Raw genomic sequence first — 24199 nt, 5'->3', positions numbered from 1 at the left:
TTATTTTGTCCATTATTCATTTGGTAATTCCAGAGCACATTTGGTAAAGAAAATGTTTATTTAAAACATGATACTAGGTTCAAAGTTACATGAGGTATCAATCTCTCTGTCAAGCTTAAAACCTAGTTATTCATTGAAATAATTATAAAACTGTAGAGGAGAGAAACTCTTTACTCTCCTTGTTTAATTCAACTCAAACTAGTCTACATAGCTATTTTTTCCATTCCCTCAACTAAAAGTATTGACTGATGCCCTTGGTAATTTGAACATTTGAGGCTCATGGTTGACTCTATTACATGTCTATGTAATTCTGCTGAATTTACTATTTATCCAGAGTTCTATTTTTGCCCAAATATGTTTATGAATGGCAAACTATTTTAATGACACACTAGACATTACATGAAGTCATATATTTGGGTGTGGGTTAATTGTGAGTGATTATCAAAATAATAGATATTAAAACAAATGTTATACTTCAAATTTTTAAAGTAGATGAATCTCGATTTATGGTCTATAATTTTAGGACCTATTTATGTGGGGAAGGTAACACTGATAAACAATTGGTAGAATCTTCTCCAAAGAAAGAGTCTTGGGTATATTTTTTTAAGTGGTGGATAAAGTATACTTTTTGTAAATTTTTAGGTTAAAATGCACCTAAAGACAGCCTACCACAAGCTCTTTGTATTTGAGGAGAGGGCTTCTCCTTTATAAGACTGAAAGTATTGTTACGGAAGTCCATCTTCATTGTTATCTCCTTAGCAACTAGCACAGGACCTGACAAAGAGAATGTTCCATAAATGTCTATTGTACAACTGAAGGAAGACAGCTAGAGGAAACATCTGACTCCTCACCTTTTGGTAGTAAATGGCTACAGTGCAACAGACTTCATATCTCCCCAACATTGTCAAAGACAAAATCTCTCCTTGGAATTCCTGGTATTTATCTACTATTAACTTTATTTTTTTTTAATGTTTATTTATTATTTTGACAGAGAGACAGAGCATGAGCAGGGAAGGGGCAGAGAGAGAGGGAGACACAGAATACAAAGCAGGCTCCAGGCTCCGAGCTGTTAGCACAGAGCCTAACATGGGACTCAAACTCATGGATTATGAGATCATGACCTGAACCACAGTTGAACGCCTAACCAACTGAGCCACCCAGTCGCCCCCTATTAACTTTAAATTTGGTCAGTTTCACATTCCTGAACCAATTGTTCTAGCCATGAGGATAGGATTGTCCCAATAATCCTCTCCATAGGATATGGAGTGGGATGAGTACTTCCCAAATTTAGTGGCTGAGAAAGAAGAGTAAATACCCAAAGGTAAGAAAGTAAGGTACTTGAGTCAAAGAGGGTGGGAGGAGATAGTAAGTAAATTATAATGATACTCATTTTCTTAAACCTTGAGAATATTTGAATAAAATCCTAGTACCAAGAAAAATAAATAGGTAAAAAGAAAAATCAGTTAAAAATATATCAGTATCAAATTTACCACTTCTCATTTAATGTAAAACCTAGAGGTTAAAAAAAAAATATTTGGTATCAGAGCTTAAACAGAACATATTTTCTTGTATTCTTTAAAAAATGCATTATTGGTGGAAATGGTCCAAGGTAGGAAAGAGTGGTATTGTCAGTAGCAAAATTTACACATTATTAATGTTTACTTCGGTCACTGTATAAACTAGGAATGAAAGTGAAGCCAATAATATAAAACAGTTAAGAGCAGATTATGAGTGCTGTCTCAATCCAAAGAGATTAGATTATACTACAGTAGCAATCACATGGCCATGTCTAACTTCAAAGGGGGTGAATGGTTTTCTACCCTGGTCCAGAAAGAATATTTGTAAACTGCATAAGCATTCTACAGACACTTAGTAAAACATTTTAGGAATTAACAAAAAAAAAGATTTCAAAGTTGTAGTTATATGGCCACTGAAGCACATTTTTCTTTTTTAACTTAGTGGTGAACAAGAGAATTTTTGAGCAAAGCAGTATAGCACAGTATAAAGAAGACTATCGTTAGAGTCTCAGCCATGCTCCTATCCTGGCTTTGCCACTCACTAGCCTGTCTTTGAACCAGTCACTTTAACCCTCTGGGCCTCAGTTTCCTCACCTTTACAATAAGACCACAAAGATGTTTTTCATAGGAATATAGTGAAAACAACAACAAGATCATATGTAATACACTAAATACAATGCCAGGCAAATATTAAGTGTTTAATAAAGTATAGCTGTTAAAGGCCTCAGTGTCTTATTCACAGTAATTAATTTCAAGTAAAAGTGTTAATTTGACAGTTGTAGTTTTTATTTCATCATAAAAGTAATACAACTTGATCTCAACTAATTTGGTTGAAAGAACTTACTTATAAAGACATGAGGCTTGTTATAGATTATGTCCCATTTAGTATGAATATTATCGTAACACAAATATGCTTGATTATGGCTACTGCTCCAGACTCTTCTGAATTGTTCCATAATCCATGTCATATGCATAGTGTTCATTTTGTAAAATCTTTTTAGAAAATGGCTTCAGAACACATTTATCCCCAAGACGAGTGGGGGAAAGGATTTTATGTCTTTACTTCAATCTCTGCAGTTGATCCAAATGATTGTGTTTCTCACCCATGCAGGGCATTAAAATGACTTAAAAAGACAATTGGTTCTTTCCTCTTTTATAGCAATGTGAGGGCTCTGAAATAAAACAAAGTAGAATCACCTTGTTAATTTTTCCTTTACTCCTTTGATATTTTTAGAGTGTTTATTCTCAGAAGACATTATGGGTACTCCAGCATTGCTCCTGCTACTTACTCAAAATACAGACTTCTAGACCCCTCCTCATATCTGTAGAATTAGAATCCCAAGATGTGCAGCCCTAGACTCAGCATTGTAAACAGGATCCCAAGGTGATTCTTAGGCATAATAAAGTTTTAGAAGTGCTGCCTCAGATGCTAAGGATAAGCTGGCCTTTTTATTTCCTATTGCATAAGTGATTCAGTCCATCCCTAATAAGTTTCTTCCCATATTATATTGTGTAATGCATCCTGTATTCCTGTCTTCTATTTGCTATCATTTGAAGTCCCTCCTATTGTATTTTATATGCCTTTTAGTCCCCTGGCATATTTAGTTGTACATTTTTTATTGCCTATGATTACCACCAGTGCTTTCTAAGTAGAGGTCTTGGAATAGCTCCTAGGAAAGGAGAGTACATTGACCTTCTTCAGAAAATTAATCCAGACATGGCAAAGATACAGGGAAACTCTTGTTCTCTTTGTAGTATGATAGGAATGTAACAAAAGGTATGGCTTCTTTCTTACTACAACATCCGACCAAAGTGACTAAGAGCTATGTGGTGATGTGGGAGTCTCAATGGTCAAATAATACTGTAAAGATTCTAATATTTCAAAAGGCAGGCATCTAGGAAGACACTGATTTAACTTAGAATTATTAACTTCCAGCTGGCCCTGGTTCTTTAAACAAGCATTGGGAAAATATGGGTTCAATAGTAGGAAAAGTTGAGGTTTAAACCACAAACCCACAACTGGTCAGTTTAGTGAGTCACTCATGTGGTCTATTTTAAATGGCCATTTCTTTGTAAAATGGAAAAAACAGTATTTACTTCAAAGTTTAGTTGGATTAAATGGATAATATACAGGGCAAAATATAGTTTGGTGTTTTGTATTTTATTTAACAGAACACTATCTTCAATCCATTCTAGAATTGGATTATTTTCTTAGGAAAATATCTACAGATAAGAAATCAGGATACACTTATGAGCATTATCATACACAGCTCAAGTGCAAGTTTCTACCCCAAGGAAGTGAAACTGTTGAGCAATTTATGAGTAACCTCTGTGAGTGTCAGTGACAACATGAAAGGTGGAGTGGAGGTGAGTGTGGGCTAAAGAGGAATAAAACTGTTTATCCAACTGGTTATTTGTAAACTCTGTTGAAAGCAATAGCATGAATGATAAAATATAAATGTATAAGCTAAGAAATAGAAGACAGGAATCTTGTAAAAGAAATTCTGAAGGGTCCAATTTCAAAAGTTGCTCATTTGTGTCTTTGTCTTAACATTCTTAATCACTTTATGTACATATATTGAATTCTTAGACTTCAAGCCCAATCTGTTCATTGGAAATGGAGAAGTTGAGGCCTAATGAACACTGGGTTAAATTGTGACAGAGCTAGGGTTAAAACACCATGCTTTTATTGTTGTATCTAGTGTTTTATTCACTACAGGAACCACATCACTTGATGATACCTGCACCATAAATGTACAGACTTAAAATATTTTATGAGTTTATTCTTTGCTTTCCCATCTGCAGTTCATGATCTTATATTTTAAGCCTCATTTCCAGTAGTGGCATTACAGGCCCCACCAATGAAACTGAGAAAAAATCCTGAAATTTTATTATGGGGTCTGTGAAATTCCATGAGATGGAAATGACCTGTTAATGACTGACATTTTATTATCTCTTAAAATATAAATCATATAAGCCAAATAACAATTAAATAGATATTTCTAGACAACATATACCACCTAAAACTTTGCTTACTATGGCTTTTACACCTGCAACAATATTCTGCTTTTTTATGAATGCTTTTTATTGAAGTATAGTTGACATAAAATATTAGTTTTAGGTGTACAACACAGTGATTTGACAATTATATACATTATGAAATACTCACCATATGAAGTGTAGTTACCATCCATCACCATGTTAAATTATTACAATATTATTAACTATACACCCTATGCTGTACTTTTCATCCCTGTGGCTTATTTATTCTATAACTAGAAGTTTATGCCTCTTAATCCCCTTCACCTGTTTTGCCCATCCTCCCACAATCACCAGTTTGTTCTCTGTATTTATGAGTCTATTTCTGTTTTTTGTTCACTTTTAAACATTTATTTATTGAAAGAGAGAGAGAGAGAGGAGGGGTAGAGAGAGAGGGAGAGAGGGAATCCCAAATATGCTTCGTGCTGTCAGCACAGAACCCAATGCGGGGCTTGATCTCATGAACTGTAAGATCATGACCTAAGCCAGAGTCAAGAGTTGGACACTTAACCAACTGAGCCACCCAGATGCCCCTGTTTTGTTTTTTATATTGCATATATAGCAAAATATTATGGTATTTGTTTGACTTGTTTCACTTAGTATAATGCCTTCTAGGTCCATCCATGTTTTTGTGAATGGCAAGATTTTATTCTTCTTATGGATGAGTAATATTCCACCATGCCTGTGTGTCTGTACTCGTGTGTGTGTGTGTGTGTGTGTGTGTGTGTGTGTGTGTACCACATCTTTATCAATTCATCTGTTGATGGACTCTTAGGTTGCTTCCATATCTTGGCTATTGTAAATAATGCTGCAATAAACTTAGGGGTGTATGTATCTTTACAAATGAGTGTTTTTGTTTTCTTCAGGTAAATACCAGTAGTGGAATTACTGGGTCATATGGTAATTCTATTTTTAGTTTTCTGCAGAAACTTCATACTGTTTTTCATAGTGGCTGCACCAATTTATATGCCCACCAATAGTGCACGAGGTTCGCTTTTCTCTACATCCTCCCCAACACTTGTTATTTCTTATCTTTTTGATACTAGCCATTCTGACTGGTGTGAGGTGTTATCTCATAGTGATTTTGATTTATACTTTCCTGAAAATTAGTGATGTTGAACATCCTTTCATGTGTTTCTTGACTATCTGTGTATCTTTGGAAAAGTGCTTATATTGCCTGCCCATTTTTAATAGGATTATTTGTGGGGTTTCCTTGGTGTTGAGTTCTATGAGTTTAAAAAATATATATTTTCCATATTAACCCCTTATTGGATATATCATTTGGAAATAGCTTCTTCCATTCAGTAAGTTTTAGTTTTGTTGATGGCTCCTTTGCTATGAAAAATCTTTTTAGTTTGATATAGTCCCAATAGTTTATTTTACCTTTTGTTTCCCTTGTCTAAGGTTAATGTCCAAGAGATTATGGTCTATGTTATCTTTAGGAATTTTATGGTTTCAGATCTTATATTTAGGTTTTTATTCCATTTTGAGTTTATTTTTATGTATGGTATAAGAAGGATCCAGTTTCAATCTTTTGCATCTACCTGTCCAGTTGTCCTTGCACCACTTACTGAAGAGGATCCTTTCCACATTGTATATTCTTCCCTCCTTTGTTGCAGATTAATTGACCATATATGTGTAGATTTATTTCTGGGCTCCTTTATTCTGTTCGATTGATCCTTGTGTCTATCTCTGGGCCAATGTAATTATTAAAGAATAAAGCACATAGAGTAAAGTGCAAAAACAATGTTTTCAGCTTGATGAATTTTTACAAAACAAACACACTCATGTTTTCACCACCCAAATAAAAATATAGAATAATACTAACACCACAGAAGCCTTCCTAATACACCTTCTTGGTAATACCTACCTACCACTACCTCAATCCCTATTCTGGTTTTTTATTTTCTGAGCTATGTTTTTTATCAGGTTTTGAAATTTACATGACGTTTTATCAGTTTGATGTTTACATGAATGGTATAATATGGTATGCAAACTTTTTCATCTAGTATCTTAGATTCAATACATTCTTCCATGTTCTGAGCAGCAATAAATCATTTCATTGATATGTAATATGCAATTTCATTAATATACCACAACTTATTTTATGCATGATGAACATTTTGATTGTTTTACTTTTGACTACTATAAATAACATTGCTATAAGCATTGATATGCATATCTTTTGGTGCATTTATGCATTACTTTTGGATATATAACCAAGAGTGAAATTTCTGGGCCATAAAGAAAGCAGATGTTCAGCTTTTGTAGAAACTGCTAGTTTCCCAAGTGATTCTATCACTTTACACTTTCGGTATAAGTTTTAGATACTCTACATTCTAGCCAAGTCTTGGGATTTCCATGAAAAGTTACTGTTTTAAGTTTTAATTTTAATTTTTAGCCAATCTGATGGATGAATGGTGGCATCACTTTGTAGATTCAACTTTGATTTCCATAATGGCTTCTGAAATACGCTTATTGGTCATTTGCTTATTTCTCCTTGCAAAGTGCCTGCTCAAGACTATCCAACTTTTTTGTCTTTGTTTTTCTTACTTGTTTGTGGGAATTCTTGAATATATGGATACAAGGCTTTTGACAGATAGATATGTGTCTTCTCCCATTCTCTGACTTGCCATTTAATTTCTCCGTGATGCTTTCTCATCAATAGTAGTTCTTAACTTTAATGTAACACAATTTTATTCTTATGGTTAACTGCCTTTTGTGTCATGTTGAAGATCTCTCTGCCTATCCCAATGTCAAGAAGAAATTTTTCTATGTTCTAGAATTTACATTTTATTGTTAGACCTTTCATATTTACATCCATGATCCATCTGGAATTGTTTTTGTGTAAGGTGTCATGTAGCAATCAAGCAACATACTTAACCAAATGTATATTCAATGATGTTATCAGCATTTTTTTTTAAAAGACTGTCTTTTCCAGATGCAGGTTAGTGGCAATTGTATAATGGGTTAAGTGACCATATATATGTTTCTTAGAGTAAATGTAGTATGATTTTCTACCTTTGTGCCAGTGTCACATTGTCTGAATGACTCTAGTTTGTAAACATCTTGTTACCTAATCTAATTATCTAATAATTCCTCAGATTGATTTTTTTGGTTACCATATAGAAAAAATATCATTATGTTTTTCTATAAATTTTAAAGCAATATTATCAACTTTAAAAATACCTGAAATTATAATTGATGCTGTATTGATTCTATAAATCTTTTATGGACAGCTGGCATCTTTATAGTATCAACCTTCTATGAACAAAGTATATGTCTCCTTTTATTTAGATCTTCTTAATCTGTTACTTAATCATACCTTTTGTGTGGATGTCTGTGTGTGTGCATGTGCATGCATGCATGTATAAGTCCTGCACGTTTTTCATTACACATCATAAAAAGCGCATTATAAGACAAATAGAAAAAGCCCAAGAAGGAGAAAGAAAAGAAGGGAGAAGAGGAGGAGAACAAGAAGGAAGGACAAGAATAATAAGAAAAACAAAAGCAAAAACAAAAAGAGCAAGAAAAAAGAACACATACAAATAAACTCAGACCAATGTTGCTCATGAACTTGGAGGTAAAATTGTAATGAAGGTGTTGACACATCTACTCCAGTGTTATTTAAGAAGAATATTATTTCATGACCAAGTCAAGTTTATTCTTAGAATGCAGAACTGGCTTAATATTATAAAATCAATAATTACATGCTAAGTTTATCACAGTCCTAAAATAAAAAAGGATATATATATGATTCTATCTCTGGATGCAAAAACATTCATTTAGAAGACTTAACGTTAATAATAAAAATTACTAGTAAACTAAGAATAAAAAGGAATGTCCCCAATACAATAAACAGCATTTAAAAAAGAAAAGAAAAAAAAAAAAAAACTAAGGCAAACATTCAGAGGTGAAATATTGAAAGATTCTCTCCGGAATAAAAACTCAGTAAAATCACTAAATCAATGCCAACAGAAAAATCACTATTATTTCTCTATATTAGAAATAATAATTAGAAACTCAACTGAAAGCCTAGGTTGTTTTCCAGATTCCCCTTTCTGGTCTGTCCTGAAACTCCATTTTTTTACTGTCCTAGCAACATGAAAGTGCTGAATCAACAAATATAAGTGACTGTAGTTTTCTTTTTTCTAGAATTTTGAGAGAGGTCCTGGATGCCTCCTTTGTTACCTGATGCCTTGAAACTATGTGCTTTCATTTCTTGTCAAAAAACTTTATCCATTTTATTTTTAAAAATATATTTATACTTTTGTCTCATCAGGAGGTTTGGTGTGATATAGGTTCTTTTTTTACAGTTTAAAATGGACATCTGTACGATTATTTTTTTCTTGGTCTTACCATTACTAACATCCTTTAAAAGTTTATTTTTGATTTTTTAGTCAATTGTAGTTAAGTCAAAATTACCTTTGAATAAAAATTTGTCTTCAGTTTTTGATGCTTTTAATCCCTAACTTTATTATTTTTCATACATTTCCCTTATAATTTTTGTTGGTGTTCATTAAGGTAGGAACATTGTCTCTCGGTCTGTGTTTTATACCCTCACATAGAATCTGCCATATATTCTCAATAAATCTTTCTGAAAAATTAACTTACTCTCTGATTCTACAGTGCATATTCATTTTATATCTTAGTATCTCTAAAATTAAGACACCTTTTATTTTTAAAAAATTTTTTTTAACATTTATTTTTGAGACAGAGAGACAGAGCATGAATGGGGGAGGGTCAGAGAGAGGGAGACACAGAATCTGAAACAGGCTCCAGGCTCAGAGCTATCAGCACACAGCCCGATGCAGGGCTTGAACTCACAGACCGGGAGATCATGACCTGAGCCGAAGTCAGACGCTTAACCGACTGAGCCACCCAGGCGCCCCTAAGACACCTTTTAAAATCTATGTTATTTTGCAATACCTGTAAGATAAGTAGATTCTGATACATACAGCCAAGAAATCACCAATATTAACATTTAATATTAATTAAAGCACTTTAGAACATATTAAACATGATAATCATTAGATATTTGAGAAAAAGTAATTATGAGGAACTGAATTATTAGTATTCTGCAGATGACAAACTGAGATTTGGAGAAGTTAAGAAGCTTGCCTCGTGTCACTTAGTATGTGGCAAAGCCAAGACTTGAAAACAGGCCCTTCTGACTCCAAAGAATGTACTTAAATAATCATTGTGTTAACACTTTCATTTGTGTGTAAAACATTTAAAATAACTCCCACTAGAGGGGCACCATCTTTAAATTATAAATCAGCACAAAATCTATGAGGAAAGTCAATCCCTTATGTTCACATATCAAACCAGGGCAGTAAGCAACAAGTCGAGATTAGGACAGTAAATTAGAGTTAAAGCAATGCTCAGTATAGGCTTAGAGATGCAAAATAAACCAGAACAGGCTCCCTAGAAGATTGCATGCTTGAATGGGGTTTTAATGTGAGATTTTGTTAGGCTGAGGAGTGAGGAGAAGCATTTAACCAAGGATAAGAGCTCAGATGTATGAAGGACCAAGCTTATTCAAACAATTGTGAATGTTGAGTGTTTAAGGAATCCAATTAGTAACATGACATTTTTGCCTCTCCTGTTCTAAAACAATTGAAAAAGTAAACAAGTAAATGGAAAGCGACCAAAGTGTTTTCTTCATTACTGGCAAAGCTGATCTTGTTTGTTTGTTTGTTTAAAGTTTATTTATTTATTTTGAGAAAGAGAGTGCATGCAGTGGAAGGTCAGAGAGAGAGGGAGAGAATTTGATTTTGAAAAATCTCACATATACCTATGTGAGCGTGAGCTTGACAATACTAAACCCCAGAACTAGAATTACCCATCCAGAAGAACTAAGATTACCCATACCTGGATAACGAGTGAAACAGGTTGTCCTTTAGGCACTCACTGCCAAGAAGGAGGAACAGGAAGGCACTGAGCAATGACTGTCCAGCTTCTTCTAAAGCTCACCACTCACCTAAACAATTCCATCTTCCCTGGGATGGATTTAAATTCTATAGAGTGGATAGTAGTGTTATTCTAATGAAGTTCTTTCACAGGGTGGAAAACATTGGGAGTGGAGATGAAGCATACTTTCAACTTGGTCTAACTTGAAAATCTATACATAAAAATCATAAAAATTGACTCCCTTTCTTAATTTTCTACTTGGCACATAATGCTAGAGATCCAGCCCTTCATTCCTAGCTTGCCTTAAATATTTCCAAAAGCCATGAAACAGAACTGAAATACTGCCATACAAAATAGCTCAAGGGATCTCATAAGTCATCCAGAAAGAGCATTTTTTAAGTGCCTTTAAAATGCCTTTAAATAAGGTACACTGTTCTCAGTTCCTTTTGGAATAGAGGGACATGTTTGCACCTAAGCATATTGAAAAACTGAATGCCAGACAGGGTTTCTCAGATCGCATCATGGTATCTTTCCAAGTGTACCTCCTATGTGTTCAGTAGTTCAAATAATTAAGTCTGAAAACAAAAGGCCTTGGGATAAATATTCTATATCCTAAGATTTTCACTTTCTGGTAGAGAAACAACTAGAAAAATTTATGGCCTAGATACATATGTTTTAATTCCTAGAATTTATATTTATTTGTTTCCAGTTGAATCTTTGGGCCAACTATGTTTGGTGCTAGAGTCCTTTTAAATTCTCTGGATATTCAATATTATCTCACTATTTCCTCATGTATCCTGTCTAGCATTAATTTTTGTTTTTATGAATAATTTTAAATTTTGTTAGGAGAGTAAAATAATAGGCATTTGGGTTCTACTGACCAAACCATTTCCAACCAAGGTTGTGGGTAACATGGGCACTAAGGAGGCCTCATTGTAACATAGTAGTTATACTTTAAGGTCTGATATATAAGGTTTATTGGGGTCCTATACACCATTTTGGAGTTAAGATTCTCAGATTTCTAGATACTACTTGTTAATTACTGCGAAGTTCCTAAGGCAAAAGGATTCTTGGGCTGTCTCAGGAACATCAAGAAGATCAGCAAGACTAGAAATAGGCATCTAGTGCAAGGAATTTTACTTTAACCAAGGTGGTGGTTTTCACAGATGCATGTGATGAATGGCAACAAAGTTGAGTGAGTATAAGGGGATGGTGTAATGATCAAAGAATTTACAAAGAGTAAGGGAGGAGAGGATACTGAGGAGACAAGGGAGAATAAAAAGCTTATAGAAACTATGGATTGAAGGTCCCTGTTGGGTCAAAAGATTTTGGAGACCAGAGTACCAGAGAAAGTTAACTAGAAACAAGAGATTTTAGTCACATAGTAGGATTCAAAAAGTAGAGATTATGGAATAGTTGCAGTTAATTTTTAAAAAGTGGTGTTGCAGAGGTGCCTGAGTGACTCAGTCAGTTGAGCATCTGACTTCGGCTGAGGTCATGATCTCACAGTTCATGGGTTTGAACCCCACATCGGGTTCTGTGCTGACAGCTCAGAGCCTGGAGCCTGCTTCAGATTCTGTGTCTCCCTCTCTGTCCCTTCCCTGCTCTCTCTCTTTCTCTCAAAAATAAACATTAAAAAAATTAAAAAAAAAATAAAGTGGTGTTGCAGTGCCACACAAGTGGGTGAATAAAGTGGCACTGAGGTCACTGTCATTATATCAGCAGACTAGAGGAATTTAAGGAACTCAAAGAGTTTTATAAAGATCATACAGTGATCTTTGACAACTCAGAATTTACATAAAGGATGTCAGAGAGTGCGATAGTGAGCCAAGAGTTAAAAATCTTTAATAAGTGGGAAATGATCTGAGCATATTGATTAGATATGGAACACTCAAGGTGGCTACTGCTGGGAGTGTTGTTGAGGGTATGGCTAGGGAGAAGTTATCTGTGTCTCCTCCTTCAACCTTACAGATGAGGAAAGGCATTCTGGAAAATTGTGTTTATGCCAGTATGTGATCCTGGCCTCTCCCCAACTGATCCGTGACAATTGGAAAAGGCTAGGGAAATCACAGTCTTACACTACTATGTGGATTCACTCTTGACCTCAGTTGTGGGTGAATGAGCTTATACCAAGTGTGAGACTCTACCTGAAAGCTTTAAATAGAGTTGAAACTTTAGAAGAAGGCAAACGTTATCATGAGGTTTCCCTATTCACCGTGATAATGTGGCAGAAGGCTTAGGGAATGCTGGGCATTGCTCTCAGGTCGAATTCCAAATTCCTTAGCATAATATATGTAAGCCTCAATATCTGCTTCTCCAAGCATTCTCTCTCTGCCTTCTTCACTATCCTGAAGCTCTACCTGATACCCACAGAACTGTTTGTAGTTTCCCAAATATTTCAGGCTCTCACATGCCTCAGGGAATTTGCACTTGCTGTTTTCTTCTACATAGCATTTTCTTGGATTCTTCACCTGACAACTCTTTCTGTCCTTCATGATTCAGCTGAGATGAAGCAACCCCTGACAATGTTTACACCTCTCTTCCTTCATTCTCTTCTTTTGTGGCACTTGTAACAGTGTTATGGATTACCTGTTTACGTCTCATTGTACATGAGTGGCACTTTGTGAGCTGAGAAGTTCTCATTCACCCATGTATTTTCAGTTCCTCCCACTGGGAGTGGCTTATAGCAGATGATCAATAAACATTGGTTACTATAAATATATTTAATTTCCAATAGTAATAAATATTCCTTAACTTTTTAAAACTTACAATTCCAAAATTTCAGAGGTAATTCCCAGGCATCATTACCTCTGCAAACCTATCATTATTAGAATTCAACAGTCGCACTATTAAGAGATGATAAGAGAGGAAAACAAGTAAGTACAAACACATAAGTAATAGAAATTTAAGAGACCATGATTGCCTGAAGCTCCATGATTCATGTTAAGGATTGTTTTTAGCAAAGTTATCAAATCTCCACACACTGACAAAGAGTGTGTTTTGAACATAAATGTCATTTTTCTTCACAGGAAAATCTTCACTATTGCATACACCTTAGATATTTGGAGTAAATGGATTTTCCTTCAAAATTAAAACTGTGCTCAAAAAAATTAAGATTATTCTAGGTTCGTATTAGAATGTTTTAGTCTGTATTTTCTCTCTAATCATCTATGTAATCTGTTTAGGATTTACAACTAAATCTAAGATTTGTATAAGATACTAGAATTGGGACTATTCTTATTCATCATGTAATCCAACCATCACTGGAAGCTCATATCTCCAGATGTGAGCAGTACTAAGTTTTGACTTTATGGTGGTTTAGGCTGTCAGCCTTCTCAGTTTAGTTTCAGTGGCTCTGGATATGAGGCTGGACTCATGAATCCCAGAGATCCCAATTTTGAAAATCTTGTCAACTGAGTTAAAGCATTGTGTCTACAGGAATCCCCTATAAAATGCAATGCTGCTAGGAAAGATAATCATTTAGACCCCTGGTCTATCATATTGTCTTCCTTTCTACTAGATAAGTCAAAAGGGAGGGCATGTGACACAGAAAAGAGTTGAGTGTAGATGTGAAGAAACGTGTTCCATGGAGTTAAGCAACTTATCTTAAGTTGTATATCTATTAAGAACTAGAGTTAAGGTGTATATCCAGAGTTGATCTCAAAGCCCACACTGTTTTCATTGCATAAACTTGACTAGAATGTAGAGGTTGCTCAAGGCAAGCAGGTAAGACAAGGTCCTGTATGAAGTAGGGCAGGGGGCAGAAAGGAGATCTTTGGCCACACAGGACAGAGAGCATCAGGAGGAAAAGACCAGAGAAATGGAAAACATAATATACAATTTCAGCCTTTATCATGTTTTTTCTTAGATCCTCAGAATTAACCAAAAAAAGGGAAAACCATGTTTTCTTGTAACTACTGGTCCAACCTTCTGAATGCTCTTCCTTTCCTGGGGATTAGAGAACATGGCTACATGCCAAGCCATGTTCTCTCTCCTGCTTAGCTATCCCGAGTTCTCTTCCCTGGCTGAGATACAGGTGAGGAGGTGGATTGATTTCAGCTCAGATTTTCATCTTGGTCATTCAACCTACATTCTGCAAGTGGCATTATTTTACTTCTGCAGGCAGAGAGACAGTCAGTCCCTCCCTGGAGGACAGTTGACTAAGTGTGGAGAGACTGTTGGCATCCTTCCCCTTGTCTGGGTTTGTTTTACATAATGGCATGTCACAGCTCTTCAAGGAACAATGCTAGAAACTGCACCGGTTTCCCTTCCTGTGACATGTAATGAGGAAACGTAAGTACTTGCAAAATGCTGTTGCTCCAAGCTCAGCTCCCAGCAGGCAGATAATCAATTTTCTCCAATGCCAAGTTCCTTTCTCTTCTCTCCTCTCCCTCTTACGCCACATTACACATAGTAACCTATGACAGAGGATCACTGATAGCTTCCAGTTCTCTGGGAGGAAGGTTAAGGAGTGAGGGCTTCCCTCTCTTCATTTCTAAGATGCAGCTATTGAACAAGTTGATATCTAGAATTGCATATTTCTGTCATTTTGGTTATTGTGTTATTTTGTCAGTGCATGCAGCAAAAAAATATGTGCAACACTTTTAATGGAAATTCAGCATGGAAATTGAGAATCAGCCTCCTGGAATTCCATATTTTAGATCTGATGCTAACTAATTGTGTGGTCCTGGATGTATCATTTTAACCCTGGGCTTCACTTACAGCTGGATTAGATGATCCTTGAGATGTCTTCTAATTCTAAAGTCTAAGCTACATGCATTCTCTTTTTCTATTAGTACATCTTTCACTTAACTCTAAAGCAATAGTTGTTTAAAGGAATTACTCTAGAACTAGGAACAAAGAGAATCTGTCTGTATTCTATTCTTTATCAGTGTCTTTTCTTAACAAGAACAATGGTCAAACTCTATAGAGGAGCCATGAGGGGTTGCAGGGAATGTTTATGTCACCACATTTTTTATGTCTTTCTCCAAAGATGAGCTATAGAAGAAGGATACCCTTTGAACCCTGTGGTAAGCTGTTCTTTTCTTTCAGAGATTTCAATTTGGTAACAGCCAAAAATAAGTAAAAGAATAGCCCTAAAATGCCTAAAATATGGTAAAAATGTAGTCCTCAAAAAGTTTTCACTTTGTCTCAGTATTGCCCAATAATTAAAAGCCTTTTATAAAAGACTTCCCTACTAAAAGTGTTCTAGGTTCATTGCATAGTGAGGTCAAAGGGCAGTAGGGGTCTTTGGGCAGTTAGTGAGCCCCCCTGCCATCTGCATATCCACTCCTGGCAACTGGGGTCTCTCTCAGTGCAGGTCTTTGGTAGTTCATTTTGGCCAAAGTCATTTTAGGATTGCTATTCTATATCAAAATTTTAGGGTGCTCATAAAATATGGAACAGTTTTTAAATTCAAACACTGTCTCAGTTATGCCACTGGGAAATCAAGGCTCTAATTCACTTCAGACATATCCTGCACCGGGTTCTACTTCATTTTTAATTTCAGATTTGAAAGTTAAATGTCAACAGTTCCTTTAAAAGTAACCATTGTTTTTTGAAAACACATCTGCCCCTGTTTCATTTCAAGCAATGTTTTCTTCAGCTTTTGTAGAGATGGCTCTAACTAAGCTTTGAGCACTGTGTGTGTATGTGTGTACAGGACACTGAATTCTTCACACTCATTTTGGATTTCTCACGTGGATTATTTTAGTCATCAAAACAATCAAATCAACCTTGATTGAATGACTGTTAGGGCATGATGTTTCCTATTTTCAGACTGTTCTAGTTCCTTGTACTTGATTATTCTGCTCCCATGATAAGCGCTGGTATATCAGATTTAGCTTTTCTTGTCCCTTATTAGGAACTGTGTTAATAGTGGCTGCCTCACGTAATTTCTAAATTGGGCACATTGCCTTGTGTTGTATTTTTATGATCTTACATGAAAAGAATCTATATTGGAAGTAAAACCTACCCCAATAATTTTTGGCCTTGAGTCTGCATTAAATGGTAGAATTCATGTTCATGCAAAGAATGGCTGGGGATGTCTGCCTTCCTTACTTTATGTTTAGTCAGCACTGATCTCAGATAATTCTTTATTCAAGTACATTAAAGTCAATCAATCTGTAATGAAATAGTTATGAAAATAGATGTATATGTCTACTAAGTATAGTTTAATACTTTATTTTGCTAAAATGCCTTAGTATAATATATTTGATAAAATTTAGTATGCCTGAGAAGTTTAACCAGTTTTTCTTATTTGTTTTACTTGGCCAATTTTTATCTGTTTTTTGAGGGTCTAAGTTTTTTCTGTGCCTATAGGTGTTGTTGTTTTTGTTTGTTTAACAAAACTTTTCCGCTTCTAACTTGCCTGGTATTTATCTCTTAAGAAGAATCGGAGAAATATTTGCCATTGATATTGATGTGTAATACAGATGTCTTATTCCAGCAGGCTGGTTCCTATTCCCTCTCTCTTCATTGTATGACTACTATAAGAGTCTGTCTTCCATAATTCAGTTTATTTGAGATACACATTGTAGTGTACCCTTAGTTACTAATGAAATTAAAATCTTATAGCTTGAAAACAAGATGAGCTGCATGTAAGCTTGGTGAATTTGACATTGTGGCAGATTGCAGATTGTTCACCAAAACATACATGGCAAACAATAAAAGAGAGAGAGATCTTCTCTTTTTGCAGAGCGGAAGTCTTAAAACATGGCCAGGAGTATCTTCCCTACCAATATGAAGATTAAATATAGTAATATTTAATTTAAAGCAGCTATTTTCAATTCTTTAATATCCTATAGCTTGAAAACTAGGTTTTGTGAATTGTTCCAATTACTTCTTCATGCCATCAAATCTAATATGTTGTCAAAGAATTGGTTGGGCCAAAGGAGCTATAGATTAGTGTTAATAAATTCTACAAATCACACATCCTTTAGAAACTGATTGAAAACAAAGAGTGGCATTTTTTTCTTCCTTCCAAGAAGGTTATAGAAGGGAAGCAAGGGACTTCAATTTGCCATTATTTAAATACCAAATTCCAAATAGGCTACAATTTTATGAATGTCAACATCAAATCCTCCTTGAGAGATCTCTTGGGATCAGCTGACAAGAAGTTCTTGCCTCAATGCTGAGAGAACAATATTTCTTGGCAAATAACAGCTCTCTACAATTAATATTTTTTCCTTCTTATTTGCAAACCATAAAAATGGTTACTCCACAGAAAGAATTGGTTAACTCTGAAGTTTATTTAGGAACTCAAGCATGGGAAAGGAGAGAGAACATCTAATTAAATGTTTAATGCATAAAACCATACTTCAATTTTACAACTCACAATTTAGTTATTCAAATGACAGTATTAATGAAAATAAGAAAGCTCTCGGAGGTAAATTGAGAGACCTAGCTTCTGGTGAAAGTTCTGTGGTGTGACCTTTGGCAAGCTCTGGTATTCCTCAGAGGTTTACTTTCTCATCTGGAAAATGAAGGAACTGGCCTGATCTCTAAATTCTCTTTCAGCTTTGACACCCTAGGATCAAATCCAAATTCTAATTCGGCAATGAAAGTAGTGAAAACCCTCTATATAATGAGGCCAAAGACACTTTCAGTTTTTGGTGAGCAGAGCATTACACCATTGTTCTTGATGCTAATTAGACATGGAATACCATCTGTGAAAATAAAACAAGTGCCAACTCAAAAAAAAAAAAAAAAAAGAAAAGACTTGGAGGGCCTTTAATAATCTCTTATATCAATCCTGCAATAGCAGAAGCCAAATATGAGGTAGATACCTACATACATTGGTTCACATAATTTCTCTCCTAGAACATTTGCTCCCAGAAGCCCATTTTGTTCAAAAACACAATTCTTTATCTTCCCTGTGGACAGAGAATGCTGAGCATCAACCCCCTAATCTAGACTATCCTTCATAAAGTGAAAGAGACACAACATTCCATGTGGCAAACAGGTCGATGCTAGAATTCATTCTCTGACATACGAAGCAAAAAGCCTTGAGATGTGAATCAGTATAATCAGAAAATGGATGTGGTTGCATGCTTTTCTCAACTCTTTATATTACTTTCTTTTATTAATCAAGTCACAACAAGGGCTTTTTGGTGGATAAAAGGAGATGACTCTGTCTCATGGTTGAGTAGAAGACGCATGTCATCTCATCAGCCCTGGGGTGGAGTCTTGAGTAGATAGTGTCAGGTATTGAGTACAAGGCCTGCTGACCCCTACTAGGGGCATTCTTATATCCTGGCTACACTGTGGCTTCTTAAGTTGTTATGTCTGCAATGGAGTCTTTTCAGGGGAAGGAAGATGATAGGTTGTTCTGCTCTCTTGTCTTTGACTCCAAGGCCATTACAGTGCAAGAAAAGAGGTTCTGTCAGATGTACAGCTATACAATTCTTACATTTAAAATCAGAGAAGGAAGGAATGAGACTAAGATTTGACTTCCTGATGGTGGAGAAAATTGAATGTTTACTGTAGATACAAATCAAAACCAACAGCTCTGATCTAAACTAGTTTTTCAAGGTCATAAGACCCTCTCAGTTCAGTGAAAACATTAGTAAAAGGAAAAAAAAAAAAACAGTAATAAAGGTCAGTAACATTTATTAAGACCTAGGATGCCTCAGTCCCTGTTCCAAACACTCTACAGCAATCATTCCCCTTAACCTTCACTAGAATTCTAGTAGGTACGGATGACTATTATCCCTATTTTTCCATGTGCTGAAGCTGAGACCAGACAAGTTAAGAAACCTGCTTAAGGTTGTCGAGCAAATTAATGCCAAACTAAGAAATAGCCAGTTTTTATTTTACTTTTTGTCAAATATTTCTTCATTTTTCATAGATTTTAGAACTCCTGTTGGTGAAATTTGAATATATGTTTCAATATGTAGCTTTAAACATCCCTAATAATAAATTTAATATTAAAAGAATAATTAACATTTTATGTAGGGTCTCCACAAGATTCATTATCTAACTGATTTAGTTTTATCTTATAAAAAAGACAAAAAAAAAAAAAAAACAGAAAGGAAAATGGATTTACCCAAGATCACACAACAAGATCATAAACAGGCAGGAATTAGAGCATAGGTCTGCTGACTTTGAGTCTAATGCTTTCCCTACCAAAATAAAGCTTCCTTTCTCAGAGAAGTTGAGTGTTTTAGAACTCTATGTAGTTTTATATGATTTACAGAGTTTTAAAAACTATATTAGTAATGATTTTTACCAGACATCCTAAAAGTTATCTTGAATATCACAAAATGTAAAACTTCCAGGGTGAGAGAATTCCAGTGGAGGATGGGGGTGGGAAGCTTTAAAATTGACTGCTTGGGCATTGAACAAAGAGCAAGTGAGGTCAAGTTTTTAAGCTTACAGTTTTGCAGAGTATCCCCAGGAGTGATTTGACATCTTGGGGAACATTTTGTGATTTGACCTTTTGCAACTATTGCCTGCAGTTGCCTGAATTTGGATGTTCTTTTTCCAGCTGCTTTCAAAGCTGTTTTAGAAAGCTTGGTGTTCTGATAACATTAGGTTTCTCAACTGCTGTGGAGTCTTTTCTTTAAGAAAATGTCAGTGCCTGGGTTAGATTAATCAGGTCTGGCTTCAAACACAAAATTATGCCGGGCCCATCAAATAAATAAAAACAAGAAATTACAATATTTCTACTGACATGGTTATTTCTCCAGAACAGTTTTCTGGGTTTGAATTAAAGTCATTAACAACCTTTTGCTCTTTGCCTCCTGATTTTGAAACCATTTGTGGCATACATCTATAAATCCAACAGATAGAATTCTAATATCATCTTTATTGCTGGTAGCATTGATTTGGAAGATACATTTGTAATCACAGTCGGGATTCTTACTAATTTATCATGCATATCTAACTTTTGGCATCACCCAACTCAGAGGAGAAGTTGGTGTACAAGACCAATTACTCGCTTAGAATAGCTGGCTGAGAACAATTCAGTACCTAAAGTAGGGACTGAGTAGGACAAACTTCTAGATTAGCCTCTAAAAATTAGTCCTTGGCTTGACTCAGGAGACCTTACCAAATGGAGAACAGATGCAAGAAATTATTAGATCTATCCAGTAAGGAAACACCTAAGTGGGCATGTGTCTCAATTTTGCCTATCAGACAACAGAACGAATGAAGCAGAAGAAAGAGTGGAATCTTTACTTTCCAGTATTTTCCAAAAGTGTGGAAATTCCTGTTTAATAGGTGAGGGAAAATAGAGGAAACTGGCTGCCCATGGCTAAAGACTCCATTCTTCATGAACAGACCTGTGGACCATGCCTTTCATATTGGGAAATCTTGTTTCTTTCTGCAGGTCACAAGTAGAATTTCTGTACTTTTCCTCTGTGAAGTGCAGTCTCATCATGTACATGTCAGGATGGAAAAATATAACATATTGACCCATTTGCTGTGGCCCTGGGATCACAACTGTGACAAATCAGTTATAACCTCTAATTACAAGGAGCATGAAGTCCTTCCTCATCGAGCACTTACCTGTGGTTGGCTGGAAGTAAACAACTGCTGCTTTTCTTAGGATTTCTCAAATATCCAGTGATACCTCTATTAAGCCAGTTTAATTTTCTTGTTCAAGTTGACAGATTTAACTATGCTATGGTGTGTGCTTCTTATGGGTATCTCTCTCCTGAGCCATTGACAATATTTCCAGTCAGCAACTTAGAGCCATGAGAGCTGAGTGGAATATGAATTCAAATTTTAAAATCTCCCCTACAATGGGACTTCTCAAAGAGAGAAATTAGGAGATCTGGTGGTGTCACAGTACATACATAAAAGGATATTTTGTCACCTTTGACTACCAAGCTATTGATATATAACTAGTCCATACTTCAGTTACATATTGAACAGTGAATCATTGAACAGATGATTTTTATGACACAAATCTGTGAACTATGCTCAAATGATGGTATTAATGATTTTCATGGACACACTGATGTTCATACAAACAAGAACAAGACTGAACGCTTTACTATTATTCCTGATGGTTGCAGGTAGCCTTTTAACAAAGGATAAAAAATATATAGATATCACCTCAGGAGGAAGCTCACTTACCAATGCCATAGAGATTATTTTGCAAAACAACTGTATCATCGTCTCTGAATTTTACAAAGCACTTTTTCTACAATTAGCAAATGTGGTTTTCACAACAGCCTTAGCAATAGGTATGATTATCTCTATTTTACTGGGAGAATGTAAACAACTTGCCCTTGTCTCTGAACCTTGTTAATGTCATTAGGAGTAACTTGAATTCTGGAACTGGATTCAGTATATTTCCTGCTACTACAACCTACTCTGAATTTACATAAAACATGTTTTAGTATCTAGTCAGAAGTTTGTAGGAGTTAGATTCAATTATGCTGAGAAATTGCATTCTTTTTGGATGGATCAAAGTGGCAAACACATTCATTTGTATCTTCAGCTTTAGACTTCTGAGCCAGAGTTGTTTTATTTATATAAATCCCGAGGTGAATTTATTTGCTACATTGTTGGAATTTGACAATGGACCCAAAACAATGAATTGTATTACAAAAGGTCACACTGAGCTAAGAAATTGTGGTGGCTTCTTCAGAGGGTGAGAAAGAGAAGTGATTTACACTAGTAAAGAGAATTTTCTAGGACAGAAATACAGAGAACTGAGTTATTAGCAAACACTTAGGTTCACTGCACGAATCTAGAGAAAACCACTCATCTCTGGAATCTTTACAAATATTAAGCTTCCTTCTATGTGAAGCTATTCTCCAGGAGGAAATCTCTAGTATGGTTAAGTTTCCATTCTCCTAAAAGTAATTTGCCTATCATAAAAGGTTCAAGAGCAAACGAAAAGAATTTTTCTCTTTGTGGTTTGAGCCCCCAGTTATCCAAACCAGCTTTCTGTATTAACTATATTCAATAATTGCTTGACTTTCTATTTGTGTGTTTGCATTTTGCTTTTTTTCCATGATCCTAGCCATTGGCTCAAAATAAACAGGCTGTGGGGCACCTGGGTGACTCAGTCAGTTAAGTATCTGACTTCGGCTCAGGTCATGATCTCACAGCTTGTGAGTTTGAGCTCCGTGTCAGGCTCTGTGCTGACAGCTCACAGCCTGGAGCCTCCTTCAGATTCCATGTCTCCCTTGATCTCTGCCCCACCCCTGCTCACACTCTGTCTCTCTCTCAAAAATGAAGCTTTTTTTTTTTTTAAATGAACAAGCTGTTTACTATAAAAATAGTGTTGCTTTGGGAGGCAGAAGTTTGGAGTCTGCCACAAGATAGCTCTGGGTTCTTAGATAAAACACCAAACTTCTTTGATGGATCTCAACTGCCCCTCTATCTTTAAGAGGATAGAATAGGTTGAGATAGATAAATTCTCAGACCCTTTCTCACCAGTTCTCTTTTGGAGTACTATTTCCTCCATGCTTGTATGTGCCAGAATGGTGTTAATAATATTACATAGATTATGCTAGTTTGTACTAATAAATTACATTAATGGGCTCTTTATTATGTGCCATGAATTATACCAGACACTTTACATACATTCACTCATTTCAGGTTCAAAATAACCCTATGAGGTGAGTTTTCTTAGTATCCCTACTTAACACGTAAGGAACTTGAGACTCAGAGAGTTAAGGCACTTTCCCCAAATCGCACAACCAGTTAGTGACAGGACTAGGACTTTTGAACCAAGCCAGTCTGACATCACAGTCCTTAGAGCAGATGTTTTTGATGTACCCTCCTTCCCATCTTCTCTGAGCTGGTGTATCCATCCTCCAGGTGTTGTAAGGGGTGACTGCTGACAGCTCACCACTGTTCCTTCTCTCCAGAATTGCCTTTGACCAAGACAGAACCATCTCAACAAGGAGATTAAGACCATTACACTTTAGCCTGCAGAGTACACGTGGCTGCTGCTCTTGCCTCCAGGTGGCACTAACTCTGTGGTGTACTTGGTTCCAGAATCTCCTAGAAGCTTTCCTCCTTAGGGTGAAGCAAATCAATGCTTAGCAGTTTTTCCCACTGCCAGTTCTTGCTTCCTTCTCTCACTCCCCTTCTTCTGAAAGCTTAAACCCACAAGTAACTCAACCCAGCAGGAATTCTTGACTCCACCTCTGATTCTAGGGAATATAACTTGAAGCAGATGTCTTCAGAATCCTATCCTCTCTTTGCTCAGTGGAGAAGTCAGAGGGAGACTTTAAAAGATAGATTTAGCCTAGAAAAAAATTTAAAAATTATAAATTATACTTTAATTTTCCATTTTAATTTTTCAAATTGTTATTATTTTTCCATATATGAGTTTAAAGAAATAATAGATGGAATAAAAATGGCGACGTTTTGAAATGAAAACACACTATTAGACTTAATGGAGAAGACTGATTGATCTGTTTCAGCAGCCAAGCCCCTTTGTTTTCTTCTCTCATTAATTGAATCTGGCTGAGAAACTCAAATCACCAATTGATTTTTTAATAAGCGTAATGCAGTCACTCTGATATAACTGATTTCCTATCCCTTTTTTCTTCTTGGCAAGTGGTTAAGATTGCTAACAGCTCACTGTGACCTTATATTCACATCTCCAGGGATTAAGTTCAGCAAGGTGTCCACTAAAAATATTTCCAGAAGCAATAATTTCTAAAGTGAAGCTTAATATTTTTAAAGCTCATGGTGATCTCTGCCTTGTTCTTAAATGTTTTTGATATAGAGCTCACCCAAGATTTTCTGCATGACTTTCT

The 24199-nt window shown here is 35.6% G+C and overlaps 1 protein-coding gene across 6 annotated transcripts in view; it reads left to right on the top strand.

Moving 5' to 3' along the window:
* The window catches only part of GABRG2 (gamma-aminobutyric acid type A receptor subunit gamma2), a 111802-nt gene that overhangs the window by 62164 nt on the left and 25439 nt on the right, over positions 1-24199 (top strand). Inside the window, exons 7-8 of one of the 6 annotated variants that reach the window (XM_042992923.1) lie at positions 78-108; positions 586-593. The exons of the other annotated variants lie outside the window; for them this stretch is intronic. Of the exons in view, the coding sequence (XP_042848857.1) occupies positions 78-108; positions 586-593 (39 nt within the window). The remainder of the gene's footprint in view (positions 1-77; positions 109-585; positions 594-24199) is intronic. 6 annotated transcript variants of the gene reach the window in all.

This window comes from Panthera tigris, chromosome A1 (assembly GCF_018350195.1).
Source record: "Panthera tigris isolate Pti1 chromosome A1, P.tigris_Pti1_mat1.1, whole genome shotgun sequence".
Lineage (NCBI taxonomy): Eukaryota > Metazoa > Chordata > Mammalia > Carnivora > Felidae > Panthera > Panthera tigris.
This window is presented reverse-complemented; position numbering and strand designations above follow the sequence as displayed.